A 14,601-nucleotide genomic window follows, 5' to 3' on the forward strand; every position below is an offset into this window, starting at 1 on the left:
TTGCGAAACTACAAGTCCCATGAAGCATTGCAAGGCTGACAGTTACAAGCATGACTCCCACAGGCAGAGGCATGATGGGACTTGTAGTTTCGCAACAGCTGGAGGGCCACTCATTTTAGGCCGCTGCTGTAAAGCAAAAATCGCTGTACTTACCTATTCTGTAGCCGATCTGGTCGGGTTTCCAGCAGTGGAAGCTGTTTGCAGGAGAGGACTCACAATGGCTGTGAAATGGCTGGGCAGTGAGGTCACTTATAGACTTACTATGGGGCTTCTGTTCTCGGCTGCCTCTCCTGCACACTGAAGCTGCCGCTGACAGCTGATGCTGGGACCTGACCGGATCGGCTGCAGAATAGGAATAAGTATAGTGATTTTTGCTTTACAGGGTTAGATAGATTAGGTTTATAATGTGGCAGAGAGCAGGTTTAGTGTTAGTTAGGTTTTGCCTGAGCCTCCACAGTTCTCTACCATATGTTGCATATGATTTTTTTTTTTGGGGGGGGGGGGGTACCTAGCTTTGACAGGCACCCACTCCCACACCTGCAGCTTTCTGTGACAGATTACAGGCCCAGAAGGCTGCAGGACCATTCACAAAGTGCAGTGTGGCCCATTGTCACAGCCAGCTTCCCACACTAAAGAAAAGATGCCAAGGATCTGAAGACTAGTGAAGAACTAGCCCAGGTAAAGATGCCACTGGTTCTCTAAACAGGTAAGTGTCCTTTTAATAAAAGTCAGCAGGATTTGTAGCTTATGACTTTTAATGTTTTTTTGATTGAAGAATGGCTTTAACATAGTTACTGTATGTGAATATAATATTTTTTGCAACAGTGGTTCTGTAAGTTATTCTAAAATATTCATGAACAGTTGGAGTTGAAGCTTGATTGGCATCTTTTTTTATTTTTTTCCAGCCGTGTTATCCATGCAACTATACATGTCATTTAGCGGACAAAATACAATTTCTGAACCCATAGTCCTTACTGTGCAGACTTGTTGTTCAAAATCCCCACCTGACAAATGTGTGCAGCTACAATAAAGAAACACTTATTTTCTTTTGTACCATACCAATTATGCAATATAAATAATAAGACAATGTATTATTTCTGGGATAAATGGTCCCCTGCTACTTTATTATTTATTTTATAGAAAGGGCTGTTATATATTGCATGATTACTGGTTTGCCTTGTAATATAGTGTAGAGCTGGCATGCTGGTTCTGTCTGGAAAAACACTTTTAGCACCAATACCACACTACCCAAGCCCGCAACCGAGAAGGCAAGTCATTGATAGGAAATACATCTTAATAGTCTGGTCACCTGCTCCTACGATTCAGCAGCTGTGTGTTGCTTGCAAATACCATTCCATCTCAGTGGGCCCTGCAGGATAGCAGTTATTAGGTGGAAGATTAATAAAAATGTCCCAGCGCATTGCTCGCCATGGAGGAGCATACACAGCAAATTCCAAAATGCTCTTAACACTTTCTTTCCGCTTCAAGCACGATAACACCAGCCCTCTGCTCATCTCCCGTCCTGGGGGACCTGGCTACATTTAAAGGTCATCTCCATTAGCCCAGTGACAGGATTTGATTGCAAAGTAACACGGTGAAGGAAACTCTACCATGTGTGTCAAATGCAGACTGTTGTAATTAATAATAGCAATGAAGGGTACAGACAGATTTTATTTGTATGCCTCTGTAGCAATGTCAAAACTGGACAGACCCTCATTTCATTGTAGTTTCGTTTTTTTTTTTATCATTGCTGCTTAAAATAATTCACAGAGAGAACAGCTGGAGGAAGTCCAGTCTTTAAAAACAAGGCTTTGATTTACAAAAGACAATTTCCTAAGACCATAAGGAGGAACAGCATGTGCTGATCTTATCACTGCATCCTCCATAGCATTCTGATAGATAGGCTCCATGCGTGATACTACAATGCTGTCATGAATGTACCACACACGTATTGCTCGCTACCAACCAATCATCCACCTGTATAAAGGTCAGCATGACAAAATGAGCTTTTCCCACTGGCTTATTTACTGGAACCAATCCATATGCTTGCATACTGGAACAGATCAAGCTAAAACATAATGCTGGAAAAATGCAAGCGGTGTTTAAATTGTACACTAAAAGCATAAATAGGAATCCAAGGGAGATGTGAGGAAATGTAGAGGTTGCATTTGCCGACTTGGCTTTTAAAATGTAAAAGCTCCAGATTGGTTATTCATTTTATTTTTTCTGTACTCAGGGACTCATTGCAAGAAGCTCCCCAAATCTGATGAGGCAGAGCAGTCACTTATCAGCCACTCGCGGTAAATGTGTTACAGGATCTTATAAAAACCTTTAGGATCATAGATAGCAATTCCTTCCCCTTGTAAAGCCAACTGTAGTAAGCCTGCTTTGCAGATTCATGACTGCGTGACACTTCATTCTGTGCCAAAGCCCTGTAATCCAGATGTCTGATAACCCTCACAATGCAATAGCTATACAGCACAAAGGGTACTGCCCAAGCAGCTAGAGGCATATTTATAAAAGTTGGTGAACTGCTGGTGTCATTTACAAATACATACACCTGCAGTGAGGGCCGTTTCACACCCAATGTGGTCTACATTCCTGTGCGATTCAGTGTAGCAGGAAAATTGCAGGATAGCAGGAAATTCACTGGATTGCACCAACAGTAGTGCATGCACCCACTTCAATACCAGGCACTGACCCCTCTTCCTGCCCAATCCAATTTTCAGCTTTCAGCGCTGTCACTGTTTAAATGACAATTGCACGATCATGCTACACTGTACCCAAACAGACTTTTTATCATTTTGTTCCTACAAATAGAGCTTTCTTTTGGTGGTATTTGATCACCTCTGCGGTTTTTATGTTTTGCTAAACAAATAAAAAGACTGAAGATTTTGAAAAGAAAAATAAAAGTTTTTCTTTGTTTGCGTTATAAAATGTTGTAAATAAGTACGTTTTCTCCTTCACTGATGGGCAATGATAAGGCAGCACTGACAAGGTGGCACTGACGATGGGCACTGGTAGGCGGCACTGATGTGCAACACTGATGGACATTGATAGGCGGCACTGATGGGCACTCATGGGTGGCACTGATAGGCGACACTGATGGGCACTAAAAGGCTGCACTGATGGGCAATGTTGAGTGGCACTGATAGGCAGCCCTGCTGGGCACTGATACGTGGCACTAATGGGTATCCCTTGTGGCACTGGCAGGCATTGTGGATAGGCACTGATTGGCAGTTGCCTGGGCTTTATTTGGCAGCGGCCTGGGCACATATTGGCATTTCCCTGGTGGTTTAGGTGGCATACCTGGTGGTCCAGTGGGGTGGCCATCCCTTGTGGTCTATTCCTGCATTCTGGTCGTCCAGGGTGGGCATCCGAGGGGGGGGGCTGCGCTGATAATCAGCACAGACCCCCGCTTTCAGGAGAGCAGCCAATTGTCAGACGCGAGTGAGGAAAAGCCGATCAACAGATCTTCCTGTTTACATCATGATCAGCCGTGATTGGACATGGCTGATCACGTGGTAAAAAGCCTCCATCAGACTGACACAACGCACCACCGATCGCTGCGATGTGCGCCCCCACGGGCACATGGCGACTGTTATGCTGCTGGACATCATATGACGTCCAGTCAGGATAACGCAACCACTGCCTGCCCGTCATTCTGCTATAGGCTGGGTGGGAAGTAGTTAAAAACCCACTGCACCACTTTGCATGGTACTGCAGCACCATGCAATCTGGTACAGGCAAACACAGTGGGGTAAATTCAGATAGAATTTACGCCGGCGTATTCATGGATACTAATTACAGCGCTCAGTATTTTTTGGTTGTGAGTCCATCAGCATGGCAAATCTTGACTCTCTTCTTTGCAAAAACACTCCATATCTGTAAGGTTGCAAGGGTATCTCCTGTGCACAGCCCTCCTCAGATCACCCCACAGATTTTAAATGGGATTCAGGTCTGGGCTCTGGCTGGGCCATTCCAAAACTTTAGTATTTTTCTTGTGAAGCCATTCCTTTGTTTGGATGTATGTTTTGGGTCATTGTCATGCTGAAAGATGAAGTTTCCTCTTCATGTTCAGCTTTCTAGCATAAGCCTGAAGGTTTATATATTGACTGGTATTTGGAACTGTTCATAATTCCCTTGACTAACTCCCCTGTTCCAGCTGAAGAAAAACAGCCCCAAAGCATGAGGCTGCCACCACCATGCTTCACAGTGGTTATGGTGTTTTTTTGGTGATGTGCAGTGTTGTTTTTGCGCAAAACATATCTTTTGAAATCATGACCAAAAAGGTCAACCTTGGTTTCATGAGACCATAACACATTTTCTCACATGCTTTTGGGAGACTTCAGGTGTATTTTTGCAAAATTTGGCGGGGCTTGGATGTTTTTCTTCGTAAGAGAAGGCTTCTGTCTTGCCACTCTACCCCATAGCCTAGACATATGAAGAACATGGGAGATTGTTTTCTTATGTACCACACCACCAGTACTTGTCAGATATTCCTGCAGCTCATTTAATGTTGCTGTAGGCCTCTTGGCAGCCTCCCAGACCAGTTTTCTTCTTATTTTTTTTAATAAATTTTAGAGGGACATTCAGTTCTAGGTAATGTCACTGTTGTGCAATATTTGTGTAGGGTGTGTAGACTTTTTATATCCACTGTATGTTTACAGAAAGGATAGGGGTTATTTATTCATTCACAAAATGTATAATTGTAGTAGCTATAATTATATATTGAATAAGTCTACAGGTTGGGTTTTTTGTTAAGTAAAGGGTATTTATTTATGCGTACAGAAGACAGATGGACTTCTTTACGGCATCTAGAAAATGATTGATATTAGATTTGCTACTCATGTCCACAGGGTGAGCCCACTATGTATTTTTCATTGTATGGCTTTGGGTGCAACCCTTGGCCAGCTTGGGAACATAAAGCTATCTATGAGGGTCGTTCAAGTCAAACCAAAACTTTTAATTTTACAGGTATAAAAAGCATGGCGGTACTACATGCAGTAGTAAGTGGCAAGTGTGTCCTATTACTGATAGGCAGGGCAAATGTCACGGGCCAGTCCAGGGCAAATGTCACGGGCCAGTCCAGGGCACATGTCACGGGCCAGTCCAAAGACAGTTATTCAAGAGAGCAGAGACCAGCATTAGTGCGTGCATGGAACAGGGTGTGGTGATGACGTTTCATCATCATTATTATTATTATTATTATACAGGTTTTATATAGCACCAAACAGTTTGCACAGCGCATTTCATGTGAATGAAGGCATAAAACCTATGGTTATCTACAGCAGAATTCAAGCACATTACGGTGATGAGACACTCAGCCGTAGTAAGACATTTAAATGGTGTAAACATTTCAAAGATGGCCGTACGTTCGTCAGTGACAACCCTGGCCATGGTGGTTCCCAGCCCACGGCAGTCATTCCTGAGAACATTCAGCATGTGGAACGCCTGATCCTGGATAATCGACGCATAACCTATTATGAAATTTCACAAGGGATGAATCTTTTTGTGGGAATGGTGAACACAATTATTCACAAACATTTGGATTTACGAAAAGCTAGTGCACGCTGGGTACCAAGACCCAGAGCTTTCCACGTTTGACCGGCACAGAAGGGTTGAAGTCTGCACTGTGTTGAAGGAGCATTTTTGCAGGGAAGGCCAGGATTTTCTGGATCGCATAAGGACATGTCCACATCATTTTGACCTGTTTGGAACCCTTAGTGCCGGTTCACACAGGGGCAACCCGACTTACAGTGCGACTTTGCAAGGTAATTTGGAGGTGACTTCAGCACGACTTCATGGCGACTTTGAGCAACTTACAACGCGACATAACGTTGCCTCCAGAACAGGTGACTTTGGCTGTGGCCAATCACAGAATAATCAGCTCTGTGGAAGGGAGGGGTTTGGCTGGGTAAACTATTTTCTTTTTCCTGTAAAGTTGCTTCAATATAGATGGAGATCCAACTTGGAGGCAACTTCCATTGAAGTCTATGGGTACAAGTTGCCTAAAAGTCGCCTTGAAGAAGTATAGGAACTTTTTCTGAATTGGAGCAACTTCAGTAGCGTATATTAAGACAGCTCTCATTCACTTCAATGGAATTTCTTATGTCCAGCAACTTGGAACAACTTGAGGTCTGACAAGTCGGATCCCAAGTCGCTGTAGTTTAAACCGGGCACTAAAAAAGTTCCTCGGAGGTCAGTATTTTAGCACTGATGATGAAGTGAAGCAGGCTGTCCTAGGATGGTTCAGGCGTACGGACAAATATTTCTATGCTGAAGCTTTCCAGGCATTAGTTAAATGCTGGAATAAGTGTATAAATGTAGCAGAAGAATGTGTAAAAATAAATGCAAATTACACTCCTTGAAATTTGTTCTTTTATTATATAAACTCACTTGACTTGAATGCTCCTCGTATAAATGGTAATCTGGAACAAGATACTGTATGTACAATGTTTTTGCATGTGTCTCCATTCAAAATATTTGGTGGGTGCAGCAATGTTGCCATTAGGGTACTTGGCAATTAAAATTTATTTCATGGCTTTCTTCCTTTCCACAGTCTGATTCATTATATTATAAATTTAAAAGGATACCTCCTCGACGTGTCAGACTGAACGGAGAGGGGGGATTATGTTGACATTTTCAGCATATAAGGTCATCGATTCAAGAAAGAGGAGCATTAATTTTTTTCTGAATAAATCATTTTCCAGTGAGCTGCATTTAGATGGATGGCTTTGTTTACAAATTAGCTAGTTAGATGGTTTCCATGTGTTGGTACATGTGTTGTTTTTTTTTTTTTTTTTTTGGAGATGCCTGGGGGAACCACAGAGTCTACAAAGTCACACTGCACAACAGTAAGTTCTTGTGCTTCAATTGTGTTGACAATGCCCTTTAATTTGTTGTCAATGCAGATGTAACACCTCTAACTATTGTTTTTCCTATCAGGCTCAGAATAATTGGAAATTCAAGGAGACAGTGAGCAAGATGTAGCAGAGACAAAGCAATCTCCGCTGTCCTCAGATGAACCTTTCTGCACAATAAAAAAAAAAAGCGTGCAATGAGATCAAGCAACAACTCTACATTCAACAGCCCCGACAACACCCTTTATTCCCTGAACTAACAGATCAGAGAAACACAATGATCTCCCTAAATAAGTTCACTCTCCAAATCATTGGGGAGAATTTTAGGAAAACTATAGATGGAATTCTGTTGTGACCTCATAATCACTTTAACATAAGAACTGATTGAGAATATAATACATAGAAGCACACTCAAACACACCTCTCTGTATTACAGTATATAGCAGAAAAATACATTTGCACTTATTCTTTTTATATGAAGGGTATTCTCCGATAGAGCAGCCGTTGTAATGCTTCTCAACATTGTATAATCTTGGAACATGAGAATCCCAGAGGATGTATAATTTGTTAGTTTTTAGCTAAAAAAAAAAACTGCCTGTGAGTTTGCATAATATTCAGTTGATTTCTACAGCTCTTCCAGTCAATATATCTTCTTTGTACCAAGATCACAACAGAATTGGGACATTCATGCATATTGATGAAAATAACTATAGAAAGAAATGCAAGTTATTTGTGGTTTAGAAATGATAAAATAACGGGAAACCCCTCTTTTTACCAGTCATATGTATACAACTAGCATATCATACCAATGTTTGCAATGCTTGGCGGACTGCGATCACGCCATAAGCATGCAAAGATTTCTTCAGAGGATCATTGTATTCTAGTGGAGCATCAAAATGGTTAAGCATAGAAAGTGTGTGATTAGGTGGCCCCATCTATTAGTGATGGTATCCGTTTTCCTAGAAATCCAACATGTGAAAAGATGTAAATAGTACCGCTATTATTATTAGCACTTGCTTTTTAACCGATTGCTGACCGCCTACTGCAGATTTACTGCAGCAGAGCGGCCCTGCTGTGCTGGATCACGTACATGCACGTGATCCAGCACTTTTAGGTAGGGAGCGCACACTCATGCACCTGCTGCCCGGCTGTGCTTTCATTTACCATACAGAAGCTGATTAGTGGGTCTCGGCCAATGATTTATGGCCAGAACCTGCCCATTAGCTGAACAAATAACAGAAGAGAGCCCTGTGAGGGTAAACAACAAGAAGTTTGTATGAGTGTGCATCTCCTTTCAATCAGCACTCGGGAAGGCAGCAGTGATAAACTGACTCTCTGCTCCAACTGTCTTTTGTATTTTTACAGAGTGTATGGAAATTGCTCCTGCCATCATGATCATGTATTGTGAGAGGCCTGAAGAAACATTCCACACATTCTACCAATTGGTCAGTGAAAATATTTTCTCTGCTTTTTCTCTCCGCTCTATCCACTTGCACCCTCCTTATCCTCCCTCCTTTTTCCTGATCCTCTTTTGGCAACCCCCCCCCCCCCCCAAAAAAAAAATACCCCCTTCTCTCTTTCCACCCCCTTCCCCATTTATTTTCCTTTATTACATAATACAATTAAAAACCAGGCAACTCTACTGAGCCCAGATACACACTGAGCCATATATCTGGGGCTATCGTTATAACCCAACACAGGGTCTGTACGATCACTTGATAAAGGTACGTAAAATCCTGGCCCATTGTTCAGGGCCACTGGTTGTCTATGTCATGTTTCACATATACTCTGTTTCTTACTTAATCTGGGTGATAAAAAGACACATACATGTCAGTAATGGAAGAACATGCTTGCTATGAGCATGTCATGGACATGCAATAATGTCTGGCAGCTTACCTACTCTTCATGTGTCCATTAGAGGCCTGACCCTCTTCTGGCTGCCTTTTTATCATCTCTCCTTCCTGTATGGCTCCACCCCAGGCCATCCCAGGAAGTCTATATTAACTGTTGCACTGCAGTTCTGCTTTGCTGTTCAACCTTGTTGTTGGCTTAAGTTCCTGTCTGCAGTGTGCTACGTTTACCTTCCTGTGTACCGCTTTTGGCTCGTCCCTGACTTTTCCTGTTTGCCTGTGACCCTGACCTCTGCCTGTCCCTCGGTTACCCCCTTCTTCCTGTTGCCCTGACCTCGGCTTACCCATCACTATCGCTTGTCCTGGTTGCTGCTTCCTCTCTCTCCCTGCGAAGCGTGACCTAGGGGATCCCAGGGGTCGCGACCTGGATCCAGCTGCAGCAAAGGCCATCCTCACCACTAGAGGCTCTGGTGAACACAAAGCTGGGTCTTAGACTCCGCGCCCTGGGGAATCTTGGGCTCACGCTTCCTCTCTGATTGCAGCAGTCGGCTATAGGGTTCACTAACCTGTGGTGCATCCCTGACCCCAACGGGGTGAACTTGTCACCTGGCCTCAGGTGACCTGACAGAGCGCTCCCATCTCATAACTCGCTTCTGGGCATGCGCGGGTTTAAAACGTTGTTTTAGCCCACACACGATTATTTTTTACAACCCGAAAAACAACATTTTTTCAGAAGCCGAAAAACGATGTGAAGCCCACACACGATGATTTTAAATGACTTTTTTTTTTAATGCCGAAAAACGACCGTGTGTATGCGGCATTATAGTTTAGAAGGGGGATCTACCAAGATTGTGATTGTTCCTATTGTAAGGATACAAAGCCGTTGCATATGCTTCCCTCATATTACACCGGTAAAACAAGCAAATCTAAGTTTTACACGGGTGATAGTTTTCTAAGCTGGAGTTTTGTAAAATAACGTACTGTATATCATAGCAAGCTTTTAAGAATGGCAATAATGTAGCAAATGCAATTACAGGGGCTATGGGCCATATTTATCTAACATTCACCGTATTTATGCCAAACACCTGCTGAAATAACGGGGAAATTTATTAGGCACAGTATTCTCTTTCAGTTCTTGATGCACTGTACTTCCAATTCTTCAACAGGCCTTCCAGATATCTAGAACATTGTATTCTATCAATTCACAAATACATCACAAGTAACAAACAATGCACAAGTTATTTTACAAATGTTTCTTATTTTATCTCCTAAACTTTTGCATAAAATGTGCACTTACTCTTTTTGCTCCCTGTGACTGACCCAACAGATCCCACCCTTGCCCTCTCCAAATGTATATGTACCAACATCTTATGCTCGTGACCTCCAGGTAATGTTTACATCCAGCCTCACTGCCTGGTCCCATCTGGTAAAGTGAGGTCTGTAGACTTCTAGGGTCCTCGTCTGCCTGCACCTCCCAGCCAGGAGACTTCTTTGGGGCCTTACTGCTCATACACATCCAGTGACAGAGAAGGTGCTGTGCTGGATATAAACAAGGCCCAGAGGCTGCAGCCATCAGATCATTATGGGTACATTTATAGAGGGGGGATCTGTCAGGTCAGTAAAGGGGCAAAAAGATTCAGTACACTTTGTGTGAAAGCGGACCTATTCTTTAAAGTGGATGTAAACCCGAACATGTTTTATTTATTTTTTGATGTCACAATGTACAGTATACGATTTTCTATCTGTGCCCAGTCTTGCCACACAGAGTTAATCCAGCTCTGAGCAATCCTCTTTTATTGTTCAGTGAAATAAAACGGACACAGAGAAAAACCTTAGTCTGTTCCGCCCCCTTGCTGTGAATGACAGGTTATTTACATATCTCATGCACTAGCCTGGAAACAGGCATTATTTTTTAATTCTCACCCCCACTCCTTTCAGAAGTCATGTGGTTACTTTTCTAAATTTTGACTGGATGTTAGTGATCTCATAGCAGAATTTAGTGTAAGTAATACACAGGAAAAAATGCATGTTGACAAGGGGAGTGAAGAGGTGGGCGGGGAGTCTACTGACATCACAACTCCACCCACAGAGCTCCAGACAACAGACCCACCCATAGAATCTGCAGTTTTTCAGTTCTTATAACAGACAGAGGGGAGACATTTGACAGGTAAGGATACATGCAGGAGGAATGCATATCCTAATAGATCAGCACTATGACAGTAGTTTAGAAAGGATGAGAGTGAGTTTACATCCACTTTAAGTCAACATTCTGTTTTACCATCACTTTACATATTTCTCTGTTTTATATGAACACTTCATCCTTCCCCCCCTCTCTGAGCTCTGCTGTAAGGGGACTTCACAAGGCTGATTAAAGAAGGTGTAAACCAGGTGTCTCAAACTGGCGGCCCTCCAGCTGTTGCGAAACTACAAGTCCCATCATGCCTCTGCCTGTGGGAGTCATGATTGTAACGGTCAGCCTTGTAATGCCTCATGGGACTTGTAGTTTCACAACAGCTGGAGGGCCGCCAGTTTGAGACCCCTGGACTGTAAATCTTAACTGGATAACAATTGTTTGCTTAAAGCGGATCTTAAGTAATTTTTTTAATCTTTCATCTATTAAATCTTTTGCCCTTGTTGTTTTAAATTTGGATAGTAAAAAAAATATATATATTCACCCAGTAAATATCGTATACAGCCCAATTCCTGTTTGTCTGGAAAAAAGCCTAGGCTTATGACATGCACAGTTCTTTCTCTCACTCTCATGAGAGTTTGCCAGGAAGGGAGGGCAGATGAGTCATAAGGGGGCCAATAAGAGCTGCAGAGCTGGAGGTGTCCAGGAAGTGAACAGGCAGCAACTTCAGCTGGCGACAGTTAAAATGGTTGCAGCCAGACATTGTAGAGGGAGATTTATGCCGCATATTTGGAAACTACAGAATCACAGTATATATATATATATATATATATATATATATATATATATATATATATATATATATATATATATATATATATATATATATATATATATATATATATATATATATTATATATATATATAAAAATAATACGCAAGTGGTTGGAGAGAAGCTTCAGAATGGCAAAGATGTGTTTATTGCAAATTATGTGAGCAGACTGCACTTCCTCTTTAAGCACTGTGTATCAAACATTTGCTATGATTTTCTCTTGTGATTTTCATTCTTTTTTGCATCTCAGATATGTTGACTTTCTAAAGGCCGTTTATGTTCACTTCCTGTCTACATGCTTAAGCTTCAGTAGCAGCTGCATACCATTGTTCGGGCAGATTTTTTGATGGTGACAATGCTGGACCTTGCCAGTGCTATACAATTTGAGATGGCCACCTGTGTTCCTCACTGAAAGGGCATGTGACAGTATGACAACACAGAAGAGCAATTACAAAACAAAGACAAACCAATTTCACACCCGAATAGGAATTTCCCAAACAAGGAACCATGTGACAGGATCAGCAGATATTATTTCAATTACAACTTTATGTTTAAAAGGATTGGAAATTTTCTTTAAAATTACATTAACATGTTAAAGATTGTATGAGAATTTAGTGATTGTATAGCTTGTTTGCTGGATTCTGCATGGAGACACAATGGATGCATTGTGCTTTTGCTGGGTGTCTAATGTATTCTTGTGCCTTTAAGGAGGAGTGGGCTTCCTCCAGGCATGCCTGCTCCTAACTACTAGGCTCCCATCCACGGTAGATTTACTGCAGGCTGGCGGGCACAGGCAGGCCGGACAATGTACCTGTACATTGCCAGCTTGCTTCCGGGTTTGGGGCACACATGCGAGTGCCCCTTGCTGACCCGGGCCGTAATTGCATACAACACGAGTTTGTCGGCTGATTTCAGCCAATGATTTTGGCTGATGTCAGCTGATCGGCTGTGGCCAATCATACACAGAGTTTTGTGTTTACAAAAACATAGAACTCTGTGTACTGTGAACAGAAATCTGGTTGTTCGGGGGGGAAAAGCAGCCAGATAATAAAGTAAAATCAGCACACATTACACACTGTTAAATACAGTTAACCCCTTGAGTGCCCTTAGATGTTAACCCTCTCCCAGCCAGTGTCATTAGTACAGCTGTGCTTATCTGATTGGATGCTTGTTTTCCAGCATGCTCGTTCAACAAAGCTTGAACAAACATGCTCACGACCGGCTTCTGTTGGACAGGGAGCTGTGTACACATGGGCCAAAAGTAGTCCGGTTCCTGCCAAATCGACCGTTGTCTGACAATTTTTGCCCCTTATGTATCCAGCCTTAGGCGGTTGTTGCCATTTAAAGTTTTCCCCTCTATTCCTTTTCCATTGACAACTGTCACATTTAGAATTTTACGTTCTGGTCACTGGAACAAATAAAAGATGGTGAATCCCAAACAACACACACTTGTTTTTTCTTTTATTTTTTGGAGTATGAGCATAAAAAATGGAAATTGGAAAAAGCTGCCAAAGAGGAAAACAAATAACACCATACTAAATAAAAAAAAAAAAATGAAAAAAAAATAAAAAAAAGATTAAAAAAGATTTAGTATTAAAAGCGTTGATGATCTGCTAAGAGACATAAGGAAAGAAAGCATCTTAACACAAAAATCTGTACAAGTTTTCATAGGAGCATCAAAAGTAACAATATCAGCCAACTCACCCTGTTCTCATCATATATAATTTGGACCAGACTGCGATGCTTTGATTCAATTGGTGGAGGTGAAATGGGCTTCTCCGGCTCTAATGGTTTGGCTGCTTCCTCTTCTAACTGTTGCTGTAGAAGGAAATAGAGGCACTTTACTGTAGTTTCCTACTGACCTAGAATGCCCACTGGGAGTGAGGTCTGGCAGATTTTGAGAACTGGTTCTAAACACAGTAAACTCTCTGAGAATGGAACACAGCTGCTCTCTTCTGTCTCAGGCCAATGAAGGCAGTTCTAATGCGTTCACTATGCTCAGTCACTAGTGTCACATTTGTCAGCTGTCATTTAACATTTGTACTCTGCATGTTTGCACATCAGTATACATGTATGTGTAATCTTTCATTTTTTGAGAGCTGGATGTTCTTGGAGCATCTGATGGCCAAAACCAGACAGAAATATGCCTGAGAGACACCTAGCCACCCTCTACAGCTTAAGAAACACACTTAGACCTGCACAGAGAATGTATTAATGTATGAAATAAGAAACACTGCTTGCTATGGACCATTTAAAAATCACTACATGGATTTCATCTATATGTCAGAAGCAGATGATGCCAAATCCAGATAGTGTCTACAAGTGTTTCTGAGACATACAATGCAACAATAAAGTGTCACTTTGTATTTACAGGGTCTCCAAACTTTGTAAAGAAAGGGTCAGTTTACTGTCCTTCAGACTTTAGGGGAGCCGCACTATGCCCAGTGGGAGTAAACAATGCCTGATCTTGTGTCGATGGGAGGAATAGTGCCCCATCATTGGTGTCAGTGGAAGAAATACTGCCCCATTGTGGGTGTCAGTGGAAGTAATAGTGCCCCATTGTTGGCATCAGTGGCCTCAAGGGCCGACTAAAAGCAAGCAAAGGGCCACATCCGGCCCCAGAGCCACAGTTTTGAGACCACTGTCAGTTTTCCTTCACAGGTAGATCAAAAGGTGTGATAGGCATATGACATCAAGCAACCGTAGGGCTTGTTCACATGAATGGGTAGGGGGGGCCCAAAAGCAGGCAGTTGAGCGGCCTCTACCTATAAGGAAAGATATTAAATTAGGTGTTGCATGCGTCAGGCGCTTCCGCTGCCAAACATTAAATAACCGCATATTGCCACGTGGAAACCACAAGCTTTGAAAGTGGTTGCAGTTCAGTGGTCCAGCTTTTTTAGGGTTGGAACAAGTGGTGAGGAGGTG

The 14,601-nt window shown here is 42.3% G+C and overlaps 1 protein-coding gene across 13 annotated transcripts in view; it reads right to left on the reverse strand.

Annotated features, from left to right (window-relative positions):
• NCOR2 (nuclear receptor corepressor 2) overlaps positions 1–14,601 on the reverse strand; it is a 599,120-nt gene that overhangs the window by 342,362 nt on the left and 242,157 nt on the right. For all 13 annotated transcript variants that reach the window (XM_040347350.1, XM_040347349.1, XM_040347347.1 and 10 more), the window contains one exon: positions 13,381–13,494. In XM_040347350.1, coding sequence (XP_040203284.1) covers positions 13,381–13,494 — 114 coding nt within the window. The remainder of the gene's footprint in view (positions 1–13,380; positions 13,495–14,601) is intronic.

Source organism: Rana temporaria, chromosome 1, assembly GCF_905171775.1.
Source record: "Rana temporaria chromosome 1, aRanTem1.1, whole genome shotgun sequence".
Classification (NCBI taxonomy): domain Eukaryota; kingdom Metazoa; phylum Chordata; class Amphibia; order Anura; family Ranidae; genus Rana; species Rana temporaria.